Source organism: Cryptomeria japonica, chromosome 10 (assembly GCF_030272615.1).
Source record: "Cryptomeria japonica chromosome 10, Sugi_1.0, whole genome shotgun sequence".
NCBI lineage: Eukaryota > Viridiplantae > Streptophyta > Pinopsida > Cupressales > Cupressaceae > Cryptomeria > Cryptomeria japonica.
The window spans coordinates 205,821,961-205,843,511 of NC_081414.1; the positions used below are offsets into that span (position 1 = coordinate 205,821,961).

At 37.6% G+C, this 21,551-nt stretch overlaps 1 protein-coding gene across 1 annotated transcript in view; it reads left to right on the forward strand.

The window, feature by feature from the left end:
• The first annotated feature begins 1,155 nt into the window (after positions 1–1,155).
• The window catches only part of LOC131031464 (probable aldo-keto reductase 1), a 114,047-nt gene continuing 93,651 nt past the window's right edge, over positions 1,156–21,551 (forward strand). The window contains exon 1 of the mRNA XM_057962583.2: positions 1,156–1,528. Coding sequence (XP_057818566.1) covers positions 1,472–1,528 — 57 coding nt within the window. The 5' untranslated portion in view covers positions 1,156–1,471. The remainder of the gene's footprint in view (positions 1,529–21,551) is intronic.

Consider the following 21,551-nt stretch of genomic DNA (forward strand, 5'->3'; position numbering starts at 1 on the left):
GATACACACATACAACTTTTGCCAACAACTTTAGAAAGAAACACAACATCGACCTTATAGGAAACAGACAGGTGGGCAGTAAAAACCCTAAACCCTAAACCTGTTAGGTTAAGCAATTCAAGCGGTTCAATCTTGACCGTTGAATCATACTGCATTAAATGCAACAATCTTGAATTGATCTCAAGACATTCTCCATCGTCCATTATCCACCGATTTCATGGCGGCTGATAACCCATCACGCGTTATCACCGTTTGACAAACTTCGCACATTCCCAAGGTGGATAGGGATAGTCTTCTTCATGCAAGATCCTTCACGCGCACAGACCTTACGTGGCAACACGATCTGTTCTCCGTTATACTGCTAACTCATCACACAAAGATCACTGATTGAGTCACACAGGCTTGAGGTACTCCAACCAGAAATCCTGAAGTGGAAACTACCTACCAACCGGTAGTCATACAATGCTTCCATGTGCCGGTTCCCATAACTACATGCTGGTTCACCTTGACATGCCGGTTCACCTTGAACAAATATACCGCTTCACTTTGGTATATATACCGGTTCACACATATGCCGGTTCTCTCTTCTCACATATCACATATGCTGGTTCACATCATATCACATATTGACATCAATGACAACATACAATATCATTATGCCTTCATACCGGTTCACATAATGCCAACAGAGTTGTGTCCTTCATGCCGAGAAGAGTGCAACAATCCCATTAAATGCAAATTTGTGTACTTCATGCCAAGAAGAGCGTACGGATAAAGTTTTTAATCCCATGCATTTTTTATTTTATTTATTTTAATTAATGCACAAATTCTCAATGACATGAACCAATCATATTACAAATAAATAATTTAATGTTAATTATTAATTATATTTAAACATTAAACTATAAGGAGAATAAATCTGTACATATAATAAATGCTTACTACAAGTTCAAATAATATAAAGTCCGAAAACTTTATTAAATGGTTTTTGTGTCATATATTTTTTTTATTAATTTTATAAAAAAAATTGAATGGCAAAGCCAATCATATTAACAATAAATAATTTTATATTAATTATTCATTTCTATAAATATATAAACATTTGCGGAAGTCTAAAAAGGACCAAAAAATTCTTCACTGTGATTGAAAGAGCTCAAAAAGTCAAATGCAATCAAGGAATGCAAAGGATGCCTTAGTTTTCTGCTTGTTGGCAGGAACTAATAATAAACATATTAAAAAAACATAATTTTTTTTTAAAATCCTGGACTTCGACCAGACCTGTGACATGGAGCTGAGAGCCCACTTGTAGATGATAGATACATAGTGCGGGCATAGGAGCAATCTGCTGCTTCCGTAGCCAGTGCCCATTAAATGACACATATTTATGGAGCGATCCTTATAAATCCCTGATGCATGTTGCAGTAAGTATATAAATTCAAATTTATATTTGACTTTCCCAGTGTTGGCTGCAATGGTGGACGTATCTGGAAAGGTTGCTCGACGCAGGCTTGGCACACAAGGCTTGGAGGTATCTATCTATGCATTTCAATTTTCAATCAAATTGAACACCTCTCGTTAATTATGTTATCTGCCTCGCATTTCTTCAATGGAGATACCCATCTTGAAGTTTGTATCAGGCCATCCCAATGCCTCGCACTTGGGAAGTTTCTTCTGCAAATTTTTTTAAATCCCCATGATGTTTTCCTGGTTTGTATTTGTACAAAGAGACTAACAGTGAAGCAATAGATTGCAAAACCTAAAAATTGAACTATTAGATTGTACACTTTATTGACAACGAATATATCTTTGAAAAGATGGAGAAGTTCATCATTTTCTTAAATAAGAAAAGGAAAGGATTAAAATGAAGAAGATCAAAATAAAAAAACCTTGACTGTCCCATAACGCTATTTTTAACTTCATGAATGTTTATATTTGAGTTTATAATAATTAAATGATGCATATTTATGAAGCGATCCCTCTAAAGCCCTTATGCCTCTTGGCATAAATATATTTGCAAATTTATTATTGGCCTTCCCAGTGTTGGCTGCAATGGTAGACATATTTGGGGATGTTGCTCGACGCCGGCTTGGCGCACAAGCTTTGGTTTATTCTGTCTACGCATTTCAATTTTCAATCAAATTAAGCACCTCTCGTTAATTATCTTATCTGCCTCGCATTTCTTCAATGAAGATACCCATCTTGAAGTTTGTATGAGGCCCATTAAAATTATCCAATGTCTCGCACCGGGGAGTTTCTTCTGCAAAAGTTTAAATCCCCAGGATGTTTTCATGGTTTGTATTTGTACAAAGAGATTACCAGTTAAGATATAGATGGCAAAACCTAAAAATGGTAACTATTTGATTGTACAACTTATGCCAATGAATAAAATCAAAATATTGTAAGTAGCAGCATTTTGAAGCCTCCATGAACTTTATATAGACATGGTGTCATTATCGGTCGACAACTGTCAGGCGAACATATACAGCACAAATAAAGAGACCGGCAAGGGAGATATGAATATCACCAATTATATTTTTTTGACGGTTTTTCAACTTTAACCTGCTTGTTCTACAGGCCGTTACAAAGGATGCCACGAGAACACAGCTGAGAGTGTTTTTCTTTGGCGTAATTATTTAACCTTAGCAGACAAGATGTTTTCACAGTCCATGTAAACGAGTTAGCATGCTTTTGAAATATCTGCATAAATTTTTTGAGGCAAAAACTTACAGTTATTTCCAAAAACATACCAACTTATCTAACCCTTGTTTTTATGAAGGGTAATTCGGAGCATCACAGGGCTGAGACCATTTCTAGCAATAAACATGCAGCTGTCGGCTGAGTTTTGACTGCTTTTAATTTGAGTCACCTTCTTTACGAATGCACCACTTTATCGTTACGCCACAATCACTTGGTCGCAAATTTTTACTTGGTTTATTCACCAGTAAGACAAACAATTTTCAGAAGCAAGGTATTTAGTGGCCAATGTAAGAGACAATGGTGTGGATGTTTTGACAAGTCCTGGTGACATCAGAAACCTGCAAGAGTTTCTCCGCATTGACAGCAGGATTACCACGAGAAATATAAGCGTGTACTTGCAGGCTTGCCTTTGCAGAGTCCATGACTATTTATAGATTTTTGGATCCTTAAAAGACTTATACTCCAACTCTATAAAATCAGGTTCCATTCTGGGAATAGACATTTAACCCTTAACCATCTCTTCGATGGGGTTTTCATTGTCCAATTTGGATTTTCCGAATGCCTTTTCCTCTTTGCAAGGCAGTGAGCGAAATAGCCCTTTGCTCTGGCTTCATTAATCCAGCCAGAAGAGAAAAGGGACTTTCGCTTTCTGATTCTGCATGGGCAGGCTGTTATTATTTTCCGCATAGGCAGGTAGAGGGGAATCCATTTCGGCACTTACCATATGGGGTTAATTTGCTAATAAAATTTGGATTTTTATTTAGAAGGAATATTCTCAGTCTTTTGGTAGATCATTATTATTATTGATGATGGAGATATAACAACAAATAAATTGCTTTACAGTTGGAAAGACACAATTTTTAAGTTAGAGAAGATGCAACAGAAGGGTTTTAAAATTTTATGTCTCTGTAGCTTTTGCTGGCAGTTGTTCTCCTTCAGCAGGGTGCACTAAGCTTGTTTTTAGCATTTCCTATCTTTAGGATGGTACACATCTTTTCTATTTTTTTCTGTAAAAGTATGTTGTTTGTTTTCTTATTTTTTAGATTGTGTTACGTCAGTTATCTGCGCTGTGCTTATTTTAGAAGAAGGCATTTTTTTTTCTCCTTTATTTTTTTATTTTTTTGGTTAAGGTTTCTCTTTCCTAACCTAGGTAATCCATTGAGATGTGAATTTTCTCTGTAAGTTCTAGAGTTCCCTTGTTCTATAAAAGAGTTCTAGGCACATCACTGAAATAGATACAGAGAGCATCTTTGAGTGTTGAGCTAGTGTATTGTAGTTCTTTTTAGTTTTAGTAAAAGAAAGATGTAGTTGTGAGAGTATTTGCTGTTCATATTCTCAGCAATACGTGTTAGTGTACTCAGATTTTCTGTTTTGATTGGAATTTCTTCTTTTAAGCTATTTTGCAGTTAGGGTTAATTTTTTAAATTGCAGAATCAACTAACCATGGTCTAAAAAATTAACATGGTATAAGAGCAAGTTATTTCAAATTTTCTAGTTCTGTATATGGAGCGTGCTGCTACTTGTGGGAGGGAACAGTTGGAGAACTTCAGGAGGTGTGATGTCTTTGCTTCAGTAGGGTGGGATGCCCTAAGTGCTTTAGTGATTGGAATGTTGATCTGAAGCTATGTCAGGCTGCTGATTTGAGTTGTTTGCAGTTGATCTTCTTGGTTTTAGCATATTCCAAAAGCTTACAGTATGAGTATTCTCGTCTCAAAGGTTGTGAACATCTAGAGGGCATTTCCAACTTTACACCCTGGATGGAAGTGTAGATTGTAGATACTACTGGAGGAGTTTGACCTTTGGAGTATTGTTGAGAGAAAGTTTGCACCTGATATTGATTTTGTTTAGTTGGATGAACAAAACAAAAAATTGGCCAAGGCGAATTGTATCATCCTAGATCTGCTGAAGAACATTTGATCTCTCACATTGTAGAGAAGAAGACAGCAAATGAGTGTGAACATTTCTCGCAAGATATTGCTGAAGAACAAGTTTAGTATCACAAGAATGAATGATGTGGACATAGTGGCCACTTATCTTATGAAGGTCATTGAGCTTATAAAACTCATTGGTATTGGGGCTAAGGTGGACCATGGTGAGTTGGTGTCCATAGCCTTAAATGGGTTTTATTCAAGGTTTGCATGCTCTTCAGAAGCTTAACATGTTTGAGAAGCTTTGGGATGATATCATCCAATAGGAAACCAGATTGTAAACTACTTTAGCTAGAGTGGAAGAGAGTTAGAGTCTATACCTCATTGGGGAGATCAGGAAAGGTGGTAAGAAAGGACTTGAGAAGGGTCAAACACGGAAGGGGGATTCTAGTTCTTCTCACCAAGGGAAGAAAGAATTGAGCCATATCAAGTGTCTCAAATGCCAAAAGAATGACCACTATGCTTCTTGGTGTAATGGAAAAAGGGCAAGGACAAGTAGTGACAACAACATAAACAATTTGTAGGGAGTGTGAAGCTTTAGCAATGGATGAGATTTCATGTAGGCTTGATACAACCTTCTCCATGGTGTTGTGTGATTCTAGAAACAACGTTTTTGGTGTAGGGGGCTATGTGTACAAACTACAAATCGAGTTTGGTGATGATGCCACATATCCAATTACATGGACACAAATTGGTTTCTTCCCCACTCCTTTAGGCAATTTTCTTGAACTTGATGATATCTTATGTGTTCTAGGCTTATCCAACAACTTTATTTTAGTATCAACCATGATAAATCTTAGATGTGTGGTTGAATTTGGCAATTAACAAGTCATTGTCAGAGATTGCATCTAGGATCTTGGTCGTGCTTTGGTTAGAACTTAGAAGTATGCAAGATGGTGGCTTTAATAGGTTGCTTGCTAACCTGATCAAACATGGAGCATTAGTGCATGATAGTAATCAAGTGTGTGATTTTGGCACCAAAAACTTGCTCACCTACACTATGTAGCATTGCCTCTCTTGTAGGACATGGTGTTGGGATTGTTTGACTTAAAGATAGAAAATACAAGAGTTTGTAAGTGTTCCACACTCGACAGATATGTCGAGACGACTTTCATGAGTAGTGATAATAGATTTAAAGGGATTCTTGTAATGGGCACCCCTTGTTCGGCACTAAATTTATGTCCCTTTTACTTAGTGTAATTTTGTCAAACAGTTGGCTTGCAAGCTGACTATTGGATTTTTTGGTTCTTGATTTGCAATAGGATAAATTGGATAAACTGATATATTATTGTAAAGCTTTCAAAGTTTATTCAATATAAAAACAACCAGACATATCAAATACCAAAAACAAGAAGATTAATGCTGATGGTATTTATTTAATTCCAACTTCAAGCATACAAATCAGATCTGAAGAACATTACAGACCATATGATAATAAACAAATTCAAACCTGAACTCCACAAGTATAGAACCTGCTGAAACACTGTTCACACACTGTAGCTGCACTATTCACGGCAATGTAGCAAATCACTATTCACACGGTACTGTAGCAAAACACTATTCACGCGGCACTGTAGCAAAACAATATTCACGCGGTACTGCAGCAAAAACACTATTCATGCGGTACTGTAGCAAAATCACTATCTTCAAATCTGCACTTTCAAACCCCTGTAAAAACTTCATGCGAGAGCACCAGATGAAGCCCAATGTGTTTCCTGAATGAAAACACCATTAATCCTCCTGACTGTGTCTTTCAACAGCGAAGAGAATGCTAGCAAAGAGGGATTCCGTCCTCCAAGCCCAATAATCAGATCTCTACGAAATCCAACAGCATAACATTAATCTCATCCCAGCATACCCCCCAAAAGAGAGCTCTCAACCTCCATTTATATCTTCTTCCCGGATGCAAAGCACTTCATTTCCTCAATGTGGGATAATACATTTTAGAATAAAATATTATTTCCCACAATATACACATTAAAGGGAACTTTTAATATTTTAAACATTACTTTATATTCCCAACTTTATAATATAACGGTAAAGTTAAATATTTAATTTAACTTCACACTTTATCGTTAAATATTAAAACATTGTTGATAATCTCTTTAAATCATTGTAGCCTTCAAACATTTTTACTGATAATTATGCCAACCAGGGAAACACTAAAAATTTCAAGTCACTGCTTGGGGACTAACTTACTATAAATAGTAAGTGTCTAGAAACCCTGTCAGAGCAGCACCGATTGGCCGGAAACTGAAAACACCTAGGCCAAAACACCTCAGGATCCCACCAATGTCCTTGTTAGCCTTCGGGACCATGTCAGAATAGGCTAACGACACCCCATATCATGTTGCGCTAAAAAGGGGACATTACAGTCTGCCCCCCTTGAAATTGCTTGTCCTCAAGCAAATTCGGTCCTGAATGTTGCAATAACTGCTCATTCTCCCATGTAGCATCCTCATCTGGCAGGTCTCTCCATTTCACCAAGTATTCCTTAACGATTCTGTTCCTGAGTGTCCTTTCCCTGACATCCATAATAGCTTCGGGTACTAACACAAGCTTCCCCTCCTCATCCAAAGGGGGTAAATCTGCAGAAGGCACTACACTCTGACCAATGGCTTTCTTAAGCCTAGACACATGAAACACATTGTGCACCCGATTGCCCTCTGGAAGCTCAAGCTCATAGGCGACTTCACCCACTCTGCGAATCACCCTGTAGGGACCATAAAATCTAGGCTTCAACTTTTCAGCTCTGCTCTTCTTGAGTGATGACTGTCTATATGGTTGTAGTCTCAAATACACCATGTCACCAACCTCAAAACTACGCTCCACCCTATGTTGATCGGCATACAACTTTTGTTGATTCTGTGCCTGCTGTATATTCTCCTTGAGCGCCCTCAAGATGTCCTGACTATCCTGCAATGAGTCTCGGGCTTTGGGTACTCTGCTATCCCCCAAGACTATGTCAACAAAGCTCGGCGCCTCATAGCCATAAAGTGCCATGAAGGGTGTCATCCTGATAGACATATGATATGTCGTGTTGTAACAATATTCCCCCATGTGTAACCATCTCACCCAGGCCCTCTGTTGTGCAGTCACATAATTTCGCAGATAACCCTCAACCCACTTATTCACAATCTCTGTCTGACCATCCGTCTGTGGATGATAACTAGTGCTGGGTGTGAGTTCCGTACCACACAACCGAAAGAGCTCCTGCCAAAAAGCACTCAAAAATCTGCTATCCCGATCACTCACTATAAACCTGGGCAACCCATGCAATCTGAATATCTCCTTGTAAAAGAGGTCTGCCACCTGCGCTGCTGTGTAAGTAGATGGTATAGCGAAGAAATGGGCAAACTTTGTCAAGCGGTCTACCACAACATATATACAATCTCGCCCTTGCACTTTAGGTAGTCCGGTGATGAAGTCCATGGATATGCTTTCCCACTTCCTATCTGGAATGGACAAAGGCTGAAGCAACCCTGCAGGAAAAGTGTGCTCTCCCTTATTCTGTTGACATACTGCACACTCCTTCACATATCTCTGCACATCATCCTTAAGTCCCCTCCAAGTAAACCTTTCACGGATCTGCCTGTAAGTTTTGAAGATCCCAGGATGTCCAGCTGTAGGCGCATCATGGAATGCCCTTAAAATTTCCCCCTTGAACAGTGATGTAGGAATCAAATAAATCCTATCCTGAAATCTGATCAACCCATCCAACACCATATACCTATCATCATGTATGGTACCTGCAACTATCCTAGAAGCCCAAGTATCCCCTGCATACTCTGCTATAATCCGATCTCTCCAATCCCCTGAAATCTCAACTAGAGCGCAAACATGTGGTCTCCTGGATAAAGCATCGACCACCACATTCTTCTTCCCTTTGACAAACTCTATGTCAAAATCATAAGCCTGCAATTTAGTGATCCATTTTTGCTGCCTGTCATTAAGATCACGCTGGCTCATGAAATATTTTATGCTATTGTGATCAGTTTTGATCACAAACCGTCCACCTACTAAGTATGATCGGAATTTGGCCAATGCATGCATTATGGCCAACATCTCCCTGTCATAGATAGAATAGCTCCTCTCAACACCTCAGAGCTTCCTACTCTCGAATGCAATGGGATGTTTCTCCTGCATCAATACTGCCCCTATCCCATCACCTGAAGCATCACACTGAAGTTCAAATGGCTTCGTGAAATCTGGTAGAGCTAAAACCGAACAAGATGACATCACTTGTTTGAAGTGGTCAAAACATCGCTGCGCTGCTTCTGTCCATACGAAGGCTCCCTTTTTAGTGAGGTCTGTCAAAGGTGCTGCAGTCTGTGAAAACCCCTTAACAAACCTCCTGTAAAACCCGCATAAACCAAAGAACCCCTTAAGTTGTGTGAGGTTCGTGGGAGTAGGCCAATCTACTATAGCTCTAATCTTTTCAGGGTCATCTGCACTAATAATATGCCCAAGGTATAGTAATTCTGTCATACCAAACTCACACTTAGACTCCTTGGCATATAAAGACTCTCTCTCTAGGATAGATAATACCTCCTCCAAAAGCTGTGAATGTTCCTCCCAGGTCTTACTGAAGACCAAGATGTCATCAAAGAAGATCAAGACAAATCTCCTCAACTGCTCCCTGAATACCTGGTTCATACAACTCTGAAATGTAGCGGGTGCATTGGTTAGTCCAAATGGCATAACCATAAACTCAAAGTGGCCATAGTGACATCGGAAGGCTGTTTTCTCAATGTCCTCTGCTCTCATCCTGATCTGATGGTATCCGGATTGCAAATCAATTTTGGTGAAGAAGCATGCCCCATGCAACTCATCAATCAGCTCATCAATCCTAGGAATGGGATACCTGTTTTTAATTGTTTTCTTATTCAGTGCCCTGTAATCGATGCACATGCGCATTGTCCCATCCTTCTTTTTTACCAAAACTACAGCTGAAGCAAAGGGGCTTTTGCTAGGCCTGATGTGCCCCATTTCCAACAACTCCTTAATTGCCTTCTCTATCTCATCTTTATGTTTCTTAGGATGACGATAGGGAGTGATCATCACTGGTTTGGCTCCCTCCTCGAGCTCAATAACATGCTCTGCACCCCTGTCAGGAGGAACCCTGTGAGGAATATCACTGAATACCTTGGCATGCCTGTTAAGAATCTCCTGTATATCTGGTGGATGACTCTTCTCCCGAGGCTCCGGTGAAGTTGGCATAACTAAGCACTCTGTTGCCCACTCTATGTCATTATGTCGAAAAAGTCTCTCCATTCTCTTCAAAGAGACTACCCTGCAACTCCCATCTGAAAGTCCCCTGAGAACAACAGTCCTACCCTCATGCTGAAACCTCATTTCCAACTTCGCTAGGTTGAAAGTGAACTCAACCAGTGATGCCATCCATGTCATACCGAGGATGACGTCGTAATCTCCCTTGTCCACAACGTAGAAATCATCCTCCAACTCATAGCCATCTCCAAATCTAATGTGAAGATTTGAAACCTTCTGAGTACATAATAGCTTTTGGCCATTAGCCACCATGACCCTAAAATCATCATGCTCCTTTGTCTGTAAACCTCTCCTGGCTACCAACTGTGTATCTATAAAGTTATGTGTAGCCCCAGTGTCAATGAGAGATATCACTTTCTGCCCCTGGATAGTACCCCTGACCTTAAATGTGATTGCCTTTTGGGCCCCTGTCAAGCGTGCCAACGATCTATCATCCTTAGGAATGCTGCTCTCCTCTATCGTGTTACCCTCATCTGAATCGGAGTGCTGATCCTCCCCCTCTGACTCTGACTCCTCTGCTGAAAAATACTCCATTTGATTTGCCTTAGCCTTGAGAGGGCATTTATGAGATAAGTCCCAAGGCTCTCTACACTGGAAGCACAGTTTCTTCTTTCGAAGTTCATTCAAGGTTTCACTGTCTAGTCCTTTTGATCCTTCTTTGGGTTTGTTATACTCTTTCTAAAATGGTTTTTTGTCTTTGTCCTTGCAGTAGGAAGAATCTGTTGAATGGTATTTTCCTTTGTATACCGAAGGGGCTAAATCTCGTGCCTTTTTAGTTGCTTCTGCTAAGGTGAGTGGATCATGTCCCTTCACCCAACCACGTAATGGATCAGCAAGCCCATCACAAAATAACACCACCAATCTCCTAGGAGAGATATCAGTAACAAGTATAGACAAATGCTGAAACTCGGCGATGTAAGCATCCACTGAACCTGACTGTTTTAACTGTGCTAGCTCCTTGAAATGTAACTCGGGATCCCTAGTGTCAAATCTCTCAATCAATCTTTCTGTGAATTCCTCATAGGATGCAATCTGATTATGCCCCAGAGTCACCATGCCATGATGCCACCATTCATGCGCAACGCCGTCCAAATGCATAGCCGCATACTTGATAGCCTCCTCCTCAGGCATAGGATTAAGCTGCAAGTATGTATCTACCTTCTGCACCCAAGCTCGTGCGGTCATCTTCCCTGAAGCATCATAATAAGGCAAGGAAAGTTTTCCAACTTTCTTTCTCAGCTCAAAATTCTGATTCCTCCCTCCTGCTCTAGGCATATGTCTCATCCTCAAGTCCATATAATCTCTGAGAGAAATGTCTGCCTGAAACTCGGGTCCACTGGCCTCCCAGTCCCTCCTGAACTGACCCTGTAACTCAGTAATCTGCGGTTCGTTCACTGGTTGAACCGGATCCCTAGGTGGGAAGGTGGGTAGAAGAGGTCTCGAGCTCGCTGTTCGAGCTGGGCGTGCAACGTGTCTAAAGTTATCCGCCTCATTCCCATTGTTGCCGTGTCCATTATTACCATTAATGTTATTCTCAGGGCCATTGTTGTTGCCTCGGCCTCCATTATTATCATTGCCCCTATTGTTATCGTTTCCCCCATTGTTATTGTTTCCATTGTTGGCATCACCTGGATTAATATTGACGCCCATCTGTCTAGCCATAAGCTGCAACATCATGTCCATTCGCCTATTCTGCTCCTGCTGCATACGCTGCCCTTGCTTTAACGTACCCAGTAACTGTCTGAACATTACCTCCCCCTGATCTGGAACGGTATTCCTATCATCTCGGTCACCCATACTGCTGTCCTGATCAAAGAATATTTCCTCTATGTCTGTATGACTAGATTCTATGTCCACCTGCACGGATGAACTAGACTGCTCGCTCTGTGAGTTCAAATTTTTGTTTTGTCTTGCTTTGGTATGGCGGAAGTTATAAGGCCCCTGTTGCATGCTTAAACATGCATGCTAAGCATGTTTTTTAATTCATTAATTTTTGATTTTAGTGTGTTGATATTTCGTCAAACACTTTTCCCTCTATCCGGCTATTCCAAATTCTCTGTAAGACCTCCACAGGATGGCAGGACTTATAGCTCTGATACCACTGTAATGGGCACCCCTTGTTCGGCACTAAATTTATGTCCCTTTTACTTAGTGTAATTTTGTCAAACAGTTGGCTTGCAAGCTGATTATTGGATTTTTTGGTTCTTGATTTGCAATAGGATAAATTGGATAAACTGATATATTATTGTAAAGCTTTCAAAGTTTATTCAATATAAAAACAACCAGACATATCAAATACCAAAAACAAGAAGATTAATGCTGATGGTATATATTTAATTCCAACTTCAAGCATACAAATCAGATCTGAAGAACATTACAGACCATATGATAATAAACAAATTCAAACTTGAACTCCACAAGTATAGAACCCGCTGAAACACTGTTCACACACTGTAGCTGCACTATTCATGGCACTGTAGCAAAACACCATTCACGCGGTACTGTAGCAAAACACTATTCACGCGGCACTGTAGCAAAACAATATTCACGCGGTACTGTAGCAAAAACACTATTCACGCGGTACTGTAGCAAAATCACTATCTTCAAATCTGCACTTTCAAACCCCTGTAAAAACTTCATGCGAGAGCACCAGATGAAGCCCAATGTGTTTCCTGAATGAAAACACCATTAATCCTCCTGACTGTGTCTTTCAACAGCGAAGAGAATGCTAGCAAAGAGGGATTCCGTCCTCCAAGCCCAATAATCAGATCTCTACGAAATCCAACAGCATAACATTAATCTCATCCCAGCATACCCCCCAAAAGAGAGCTCTCAACCTCCATTTATATCTTCTTCCCGGATGCAAAACACTTCATTTCCTCAATGTGGGATAATATATTTTAGAATAAAATATTATTTCCCACAATGTACACATTAAAGGGAACTTTTAATATTTTAAACATTACTTTATATTCCCAACCTTATAATATAACGATAAAGTTAAATATTTAATTTAACTTCACACTTTATCGTTAAATATTAAAACATTGTTGATAATCTCTTTAAATCATTGTCGCCTTCAAACATTTTTACTGATAATTATGCCAACCAGGGAAACACTAAAAATTTCAAGTCACTGCTTGGGGACTAACTTACTATAAATAGTAAGTGTCTAGAAACCCTGTCAGAGCAGCACCGATTGGCCTGAAACTGAAAACACCTAGGCCAAAACACCTCAGGATCCCACCAATGTCCTTGTTAGCCTTCGGGACCATGTTAGAATAGGCTAACGACACCCCATATCATGTTGCGCTAAAAAGGGGACATTACAAGAGTTTGTAAGTGTTGGGATTGTTTGACTTAAAGATAGAAAATACAAGAGTTTGTAAGTGTTCCACACTCGACAGATATGTCGAGACGACTTTCATGAGTAGTGATAATAGATTTAAAGGGATTCTTGATTTGATTAAATAGATGTGTGTGGGCCTATATCAGCAAATTTGTTACGAGAAATGTTTACAATGTTTCATTTATTGATGATTACTCTTGTAAAACTTGGATATACCTCACAAAGACCAAATATGAGGTCTATGGGAATTTTCAAGAGATCAAATCTCATAGGACAATTAGAGATGAAGGAAGATTAAGGTTATAAGGTTTGACATGGGAGATTAGTATACCTCCAAGGATTTTGATGCCTTTATCAAAGATCTAGGGATCAAGAGGGAGATGATTGTGCTGTACAACCCTCAACAAAATGGTGTTGCAAAGAGGAAGAATATGTCCTTTATGAAGACATTAAAGGCGAGGATCCATGACCTAGATTAGTCCATGCTTCTTTGGGTAGATGCATGTAGTTGTGCTTATAGCATTTTGAACAAGTTTCCTCACAAGATGTTGAAGGACAAAACTCTAAAGGAAGATTTCATAGGAGAGAAACTTGATGTTTCTCTTTTTTTACTTTCTTGGGAGTCCTATCTACATTCATGTACTAGAGGAGAAAAGTGGCATGTACTTTATTTTTAAATGGGCAACTTAAATATTATTATAAGGCCAATGTAATATTGAAATAAGTGTGTTTAACACTTTATTTGAATTTTAAATTAAAAATGGGTCTTTGGATGCGATTTAAAAGTTTTTTTTTAAATACTTGGATGGAAAAGCAAAGTAAATAAAATAGATGGCCCGAAGTAAAGTGCCTATTAAGAGAATTCAAGGCTCACCTTGAATTTGAATTTGAAATTTGCATTCAAGGGTGAAAACCCCTGGTTGGCAATTTCCAGAAGACGGAAACTACCTTGGAATCTCTTTGGATTTGAGGATGAAAATCCTCATCTTCAATTGGGTAACTCTACACAAGGATAATGATTGTGCTTTAGCTAAAAAATGACTTAGATTTGCAAGTAAATTCCATATCCGCAATATTATTGAGAGTTTGAATTTCATACTTGGTAAATTATATATTGATGGTTTTTAGTTGTTATTCTATTGTGAAAGATTTATTATATTTAATTATTTGTGCAAGTTTAATATTAGTTTCCTAGAATATTAGTATCATTATTGTTTAGAGTATTCAGTCTGTTGTTATAGCAGCAAATACTAATTTGTTGTTATAGGTGCCGTACTGATATTAATATGAGATTGCAGCTCTTAACCTCATGAGTGACAGCTGTACCATCCTAATTTATGATTTCTGCCTTTAAGGAAGTTCTATCACAACCTGTTGAATACCTTGGAGACTATCATTAAGTGGAGCCCATCACATATAAATCGCTGCCTTTGTTTCATTTTTGATCACAACTCAACTAAATGCCCAGTGCTGCCTTTTGTGGAACATTTGTTATAATTGTTTAATTTTTGAAATATTGCTGATTATATTTTAGAAATTTCATTTTGGCTTACTAGTTATCTGTCATCATAAAAATAAGGCCTATTATTAATGAAGGGGTTCTAACTGTATTTCATATCTACCTTACCTTATATGTGAATCTTCATAGCAGCTCTGGTAAGTAGAATCACAACACTTATTGGTTATTATTTAGTTTGCAGATCCTGATTATAATAATATTATTTAATAATTATTAACTTAAATTATCACAAAAATGTTCAAAAGAAGGCATAACATGAGTTGTTCCAAGAGCATCCATTGTGGAGTAAAAGGAAGAAGCAAACATCTGATAAGGACCTTTGAGCTTTGATAGGACCAAGAACACATTCCCTTTGTTTTTGTTTTATCAAAACCTTCAAGTCTAGATAGCAAAGACTTATATCCGGAAGTCTTCTATAGAAGGGAAAGCATTAGGAGACAATTTTGTTAATTCAGCATCCAGTTGTAATATTTTGAACTCATCAACTATACCAAAGAGATTATTATACTTATCCCACATTTACATAAGAGTTGTACAACTAGCAATGTGAAATTGAAAGTTATCAGATACATGGAGTCCAATGATGCCCATTGTCTCATCCAACTTATTCCGATAAGTAAATTGTTTGAAATGTCTAGTAAGCTACATTTATTGTCCATTAACCATTTGCCATAATCCCTTAGATTGAAGGTGTTTTTCTTTCCTTTTTAGGATCCTTGATGTGCACCTAACTAGGCACTTCAATTGTGCCCTATAAAATCCCCCAAAACTGTATTATAGCTGAATGTGGACCTCTTAGAAAGATGCAATATAAGAATTACAAGTTTGTGTTAAGTTTGGAAGCCACATTGCCCATTTATAACTCAGAGATTTTTACAAATTGTGAAAATGCAGCTATCCAAAACTTAATTCTGATTACAAATATGGGATTCTTGTGAAGTTTTGATGAATTAATTTATTTTTTTGTCAATTTTTGACAAATGGGGTGAAAGATATGCCCCATTGAAAATCGCACAAATTACACTATTTTTTTGAGGGTTAAAAACATATTTTTGTTTTACAATATTAGAAAATAGACTTCAACACTGCGACAGCTACAGAAAGTACTTTCTTTTGAATACAAATTTTGCAAGAAAAGACCTCACTGTTTGTCAATTGTGTCAAAAAGAAAAAAATGCCCCTATTTTGCAAGGAGAAAATTTGATTGTTGATCTAGGCCGCAACACTTTGAACAATGCATATATGACTGTTAATGGCTGACAATAAATGTTGCAATGTAAAAGAAATTGAGCATGACTATTAATGGCTGACAATAAATGTTGCAATGTAAAAGAAATTGAGCATGATTATTAATGGCTGACAATAAATGTTACAATGTAGAATAATTAAGAAAGTTAGAGAACTATTGTGGTTGTTGGAAGATACCTTTCAAGCTGCTGAAGAAGTCAATAATGAATGTTCCACAAATGTATCACAAACACTTTACTTGCCATTCCACAAATAAAGTGTATCATGCAGAGTTGGAGGCCTTTGTAGGTTGTGTGGGGGAATGAGTTGTTGACCAAGTCTTGAGGATGTTTTGGCATAGAAGATGCAATTGAGGCAATGTGGGGCTTGCTAAAGGGAGCCGTTGGGTAGGGTGCTGATGTGCGTGGGAGTCTTAAAGCCAAAAAAACCTGCAAGATAGCACTCAGATATGGCACTTAAGCAAAGTGGAGGCTTTGGTGGTGGCCTGCTATTGTAGTGTAGACTTTGATTTGTATATCAATAGACATACTATTGTTCTTCATTGTTCACTTGTAGAAGGTTATCAATTTGTGCTTTCAAGCTTTGGGTAATTCCAACATGGTATCAAAGCATGTTGGAATTAGCTAAGATCTAAAAGTAACCTTCCAAAAGTGAATGATGAAGCATAATAGTATGTCTATCATATACAAATGAATAGTGTGAAATATGTACATAAAAGCCTTGTATATATAGGCAAGGATGAGGAGGTGAGAAGGTAGGAGTGAAACCCTAACTACCCCTCCAAAGGTGGAACACTTGTGAGCTCACTTGACAAGTGTGTGAGCAAGTGGCAAGTTTGCATGCAATAATTGTCTCAAGTAATGAGAACACATGTCTCAGTGCTATGTAGTGAGACAAACACATGTAAAAGCCCAAGTAAACGTAAGCTAAGTGTAAATAGGTCAATCCTAGAAAGGTAATATGCTAATAGATGTATAATGATTCCATTTACACTAATAGAAGGAAGCTCAAAAGTTTCAATATACATACTAGAAATATCATTTCTGAGGCGTTTCTTTCTCTCAATCTTTGGCTTGCTCTTATGGATGAATTTCTCTTTAGATTTGAGATTTTTAATCCATTCCACCATAAAGCCATTAAGGTCACAAGGTTAGCAATCTTTGATCAATTCCAAGGCTAAGTTGGCCAACTTATTCATATGAGTAGATGATCACATACCCTTTAATTTGTAGTTGTTTCCCCAAAGGAAAGGGAAATCTCATACAATGCTCTTTTCTTCCTTCCAAACTTGTAGGTAGCATCAAGAATATCAACTTGTTAGATGTGTTTGATGGACATCTTTGTTGAATTTGTGGAGCTGGATCGTTGTATAATGTGCCCCATAGAAATAATCACTAGGTATATTTTCATTAGTTAAAAAGTCTATTTTCTAGATGAAGAATTAGGTGAGATATTTCCCATTTAGGTTTGCTACCATAGGTGGCAAGAAAAGCTCCATGAATTCATAGTAGTCCAAAGAGTTAGACATGACATGGGTCCATGTAGATACAAGAGTTGTTCTAGTTGGAGTGAAAGATTCATTACATATCATCATCTGAAGGAAGACTAAAATTGTTGGGCATTTTGATACAATACCATACGTGCAAGAAAAGAAGCTCAACAATCCTTAGAGGAGTGTTGATAATTGAAATGCTTGAGCTTCTCATGCATTGACTCAACAATGACATATGCAAAATCTAGAAATGAAAATTGGTCCTAGGTTATGGTCTTCATCTTGTGGAGGGCTCCCAATTTTAAATCATGAACAAACTCATTGGTTTGCAAGACAATAGTTAAATCAGGCATTGGACAAGTGACTTAGATTTCACTTGTGAAATGAGTGAGAGGAACAAGAATGGTTGGAAGGATTATGTTGTTCCTATCTAGTTTTAGTCCTTTGTCCAAGAATTCTAGTTGTCTCTTTATAGTGTTGGATGTATTCTCGAGGCTCTTGTGGCTACAATGAGAACATCTTGAATATGAGGTAGCTATAGCTTTTCTCTTATTGTGTCTACACTAATGGTTATTTTAATGGCAATAATCTAGATGACTCCGCTTTTAGAATCATAATTATTAGTATATGCTTAGAATAACTTAGGGTAGGGGTGGACTTGGGGAAACACAAATTGGGCTAGTGTTTTTGTCTAAATATAGATATTGAAGGTTTGGCTCTCTCTTAATAATATTTTCTCTAGCATATGAGTGTGAATTCCTTGGATATTCTTAGTTTGTTTGGCTAGGACGATCAAATACATTGTCTCCATAATCAAACACCAAGCTTAGATCTACATGATTTCTCTTCTTAATGATTCTTATATTGTTTTGGGCCCTAGGGGACCTATCAAGAAAGGGCGCCAAAACATTAAATTGATTGACTTGATACTTTAATGAAAGCTCTACATGTTGAACTTGCTTCTCTTCTCCCCTTCCTCTAGCATATTCTCAGTGAATTGAAAATTTTGAAGCATTATCTTTAACTGCCCTCTTCTTTGATAAATAGAGCAGTTGAGTGTTGGGTAATATTGTGATAGTGATCAACTCACACCACTGTGTGCGTAGAGGGATATTAGAGCTCATAAACTTGATGAACAAACAATAAGATCTTGAAACCATTAGATAGCTTATCTATATAGTCACATGATAGATGCAGGCTCAAATTGAAATAACTCATTAATGAACATTGCTTCACATTTGCTTCAAGTTTGTGTAATTATGCTCAAACTTTCAAATCCTCATGGTAACATTCTCGTTCTTAACTTAACATTTGATTTTTCTCTTCAAGATCTTGGCAATAATGCTTGACAAGATGGGTAGAAATTGAAAATCACAATGATGTGATGAAATGGCAGCCTCTATCTCCTTTTGAGATTACAACAATCGTTGATGAGCAGAGAGATTGATGACTTTGAAAACCATCCAATATGAACAACTAATTTGCGTTTTGAAATATTTGTAGAGCATTCATAGTCGCAAGGGATATTCAACTTAGCTTATTGAACAACTTTAGATTGGATAGTTGAGAATTGGATATGAGGGCTCATTGACTTTTCTATTAAACAAATACGCCTTTAGTTCAAAGAATAGGCCCAAGGATGAAGAACAATATAATTATTTTACAAGCCTTTGGGAAGAAGGTAAACACAACAAAATTGAAAGCAACACTAAACTATAATACATATTTATTGAAATACCTTCCATAGGTTTATGTACTATATTTCAAATGTATCTTGTTAACTAAGATAGGTAATGTGTATCCACTCATATTAATGAGCTTAAAAGAATTTACTCAGCATGTGGAAATGGTGTATGGTTCACTCATAGAATTAAACTTGGAGTTTCATCTTGGTTTTGCTATTATTCCTTCATCACATTTGAGGACTTTATCTCCTACTTTGAAAAAGTTGTTTCATGAAATGCTTGTCAAACCCTCATTTGCCAATCTCTTGTTGATTATTCAATGGATTCTTGGTACACTCTCTTCTTTCATCTAACTCCATCAAATCTGCTAATCTAACTTACATAATAACATTCAATTCTATCTCTAGATTTCTGGCTAGTTTCAGTGAAAGACATTCTAAAGAGACAAACAATGCTACTTTTTTACCATACGGAAGATGATAAAGGGACAATGTGATGGACTTCTTGATGTTTTTTAATGAATACCATCTCCTTAAAGTGAATTTTAACACCTTTGCACTTGAAAGCCTTAGCATTATCTAAGATAATAGTACATGGAACTCCAAACCTTGTGACAATGGTTTCCAAGAAATCAATCCCTTAGTGGCCTCCTTTAGTGGGGTTGCCTTGTCTACCTTGTAAACTAATTTGTGGCAATCAGAATCCATTTATGCCCTATGCTAGAGATTGCATTGATCATACCAATGAAGTAAAATCCCCATCAAGTGAATGACTAATCAACAATAAATTGGCTTGAGAGGTAGTGCTGTATTTCTCTTTCTTCTTGTGTAGAATTGGTATTGTTGGCATTTTATAACCCATTGGTGGCATTTTGCAAACATAGTGGACCAATAGTAACCCGCTTTAATAATCTTGATGCCTATGGTCTGGGTGGAAAATGTCTGCCCTTTAATCCTTGGTGAAGTTGGTGTACTAGTATTGGTGTTTTATCCTTTGTGTACCGTTGAGCAACAATCCATGTTAGTTCCTCTTGAAAAGGATTCCCTTTGACTAAGGAACAAGGAATTATTTGTAGCCAATGGGCCCGTCTCCTAGGAGGAGACATATCACTTGAATACTGCTCATTTTCATGAATTGAACTCTTTCATTAACCCATGAAATTGGTTTGACTTCCTCATTTGCATAGACAACTTCTAGATGCTAATGGCCAAAAGTATTTAGATCCTCATCAAGGTGTTGACATAGTGCTCTACTTCTAGCTTTGTTGGCTTATTGTGTATCATATTCGAGAATTCTAGCAATTCAATAATTAAACATCATGTTTTCACTTATCTTGTTGCCTGTGATATATTCTTTAATTCTCAAGTGGACCGCACATGCTATTAGTATATTATTTGAGATTAAATGTCAAAAAATTTGAGCCCTTTGATTGTGCTTGCTTCTAAAAAAATTATACTTGACTTCATAGTACTTCAAGGTCCTAGAGAGGAAAGTAATTGCATGTTCTTGATCGTTATAATTTTTTTGTGCAAGGACCATGACTATGTTTTAATTGCCTCCATGGACATAGATGATAAAATCCTTAGAGAAATCTCAATTCCTCAACACGGACTGCTATAATGGCTTGTTTAATTAATTCAAATATTTTCTTATCTTGCATGGTCCATCTAAGTCCTTTATCTTTCTTAAGCATTATGGTCAGCGACTAGACTAGTTTTGCAAAATCTGAGATGAGTTTTCGGACAAAGTTGATCTTGTAAAGAAAAAGACTACAAAGCCTTCTTATTTATTGGTAGAGTAAGTTCTAGGTCCGTCAAATTCAGTCAAGATATATTTGATACCTTCTTTTGACATCACATGATCAAAGAACTTACCTTGAGGTATACTAAAAATGCTCTTGTTTGTGTAGATATATTCCAAACTATTTATATCATTGGCATTGTATTTCCAAATGTAAGAAAAGATCATCCTATCTCTTGGAGAATATAGTGAGGTCATCCAAGTAGATCAAATGATATTATTTATGAGCTCTTTAAATGCAATATCCATTGCTCTTTGGTAAGTTTCCCTAACATTTGATAGTTTGAAAGGCATCTTGTTGTAAGCAAATGTTCCCCACTTGGTGGCAAAGGTCATTTTTAATGCTTATCTTTTTCCTTTACCTAGACTTAATGTAGTTTGAAATTCTGTTTAGAAAGGAAAAAGGATTAGAAGTAGCTACTATCTACAATATTTGATCCATGGAAGGAAATGGATAGTGATCCTTAAGGGAGGCTCTATTTATATCCCTTAAAATCAAGGTTGCATGGGTACTCGTACCCAGCCCCTGGGTACTCGTACCGGA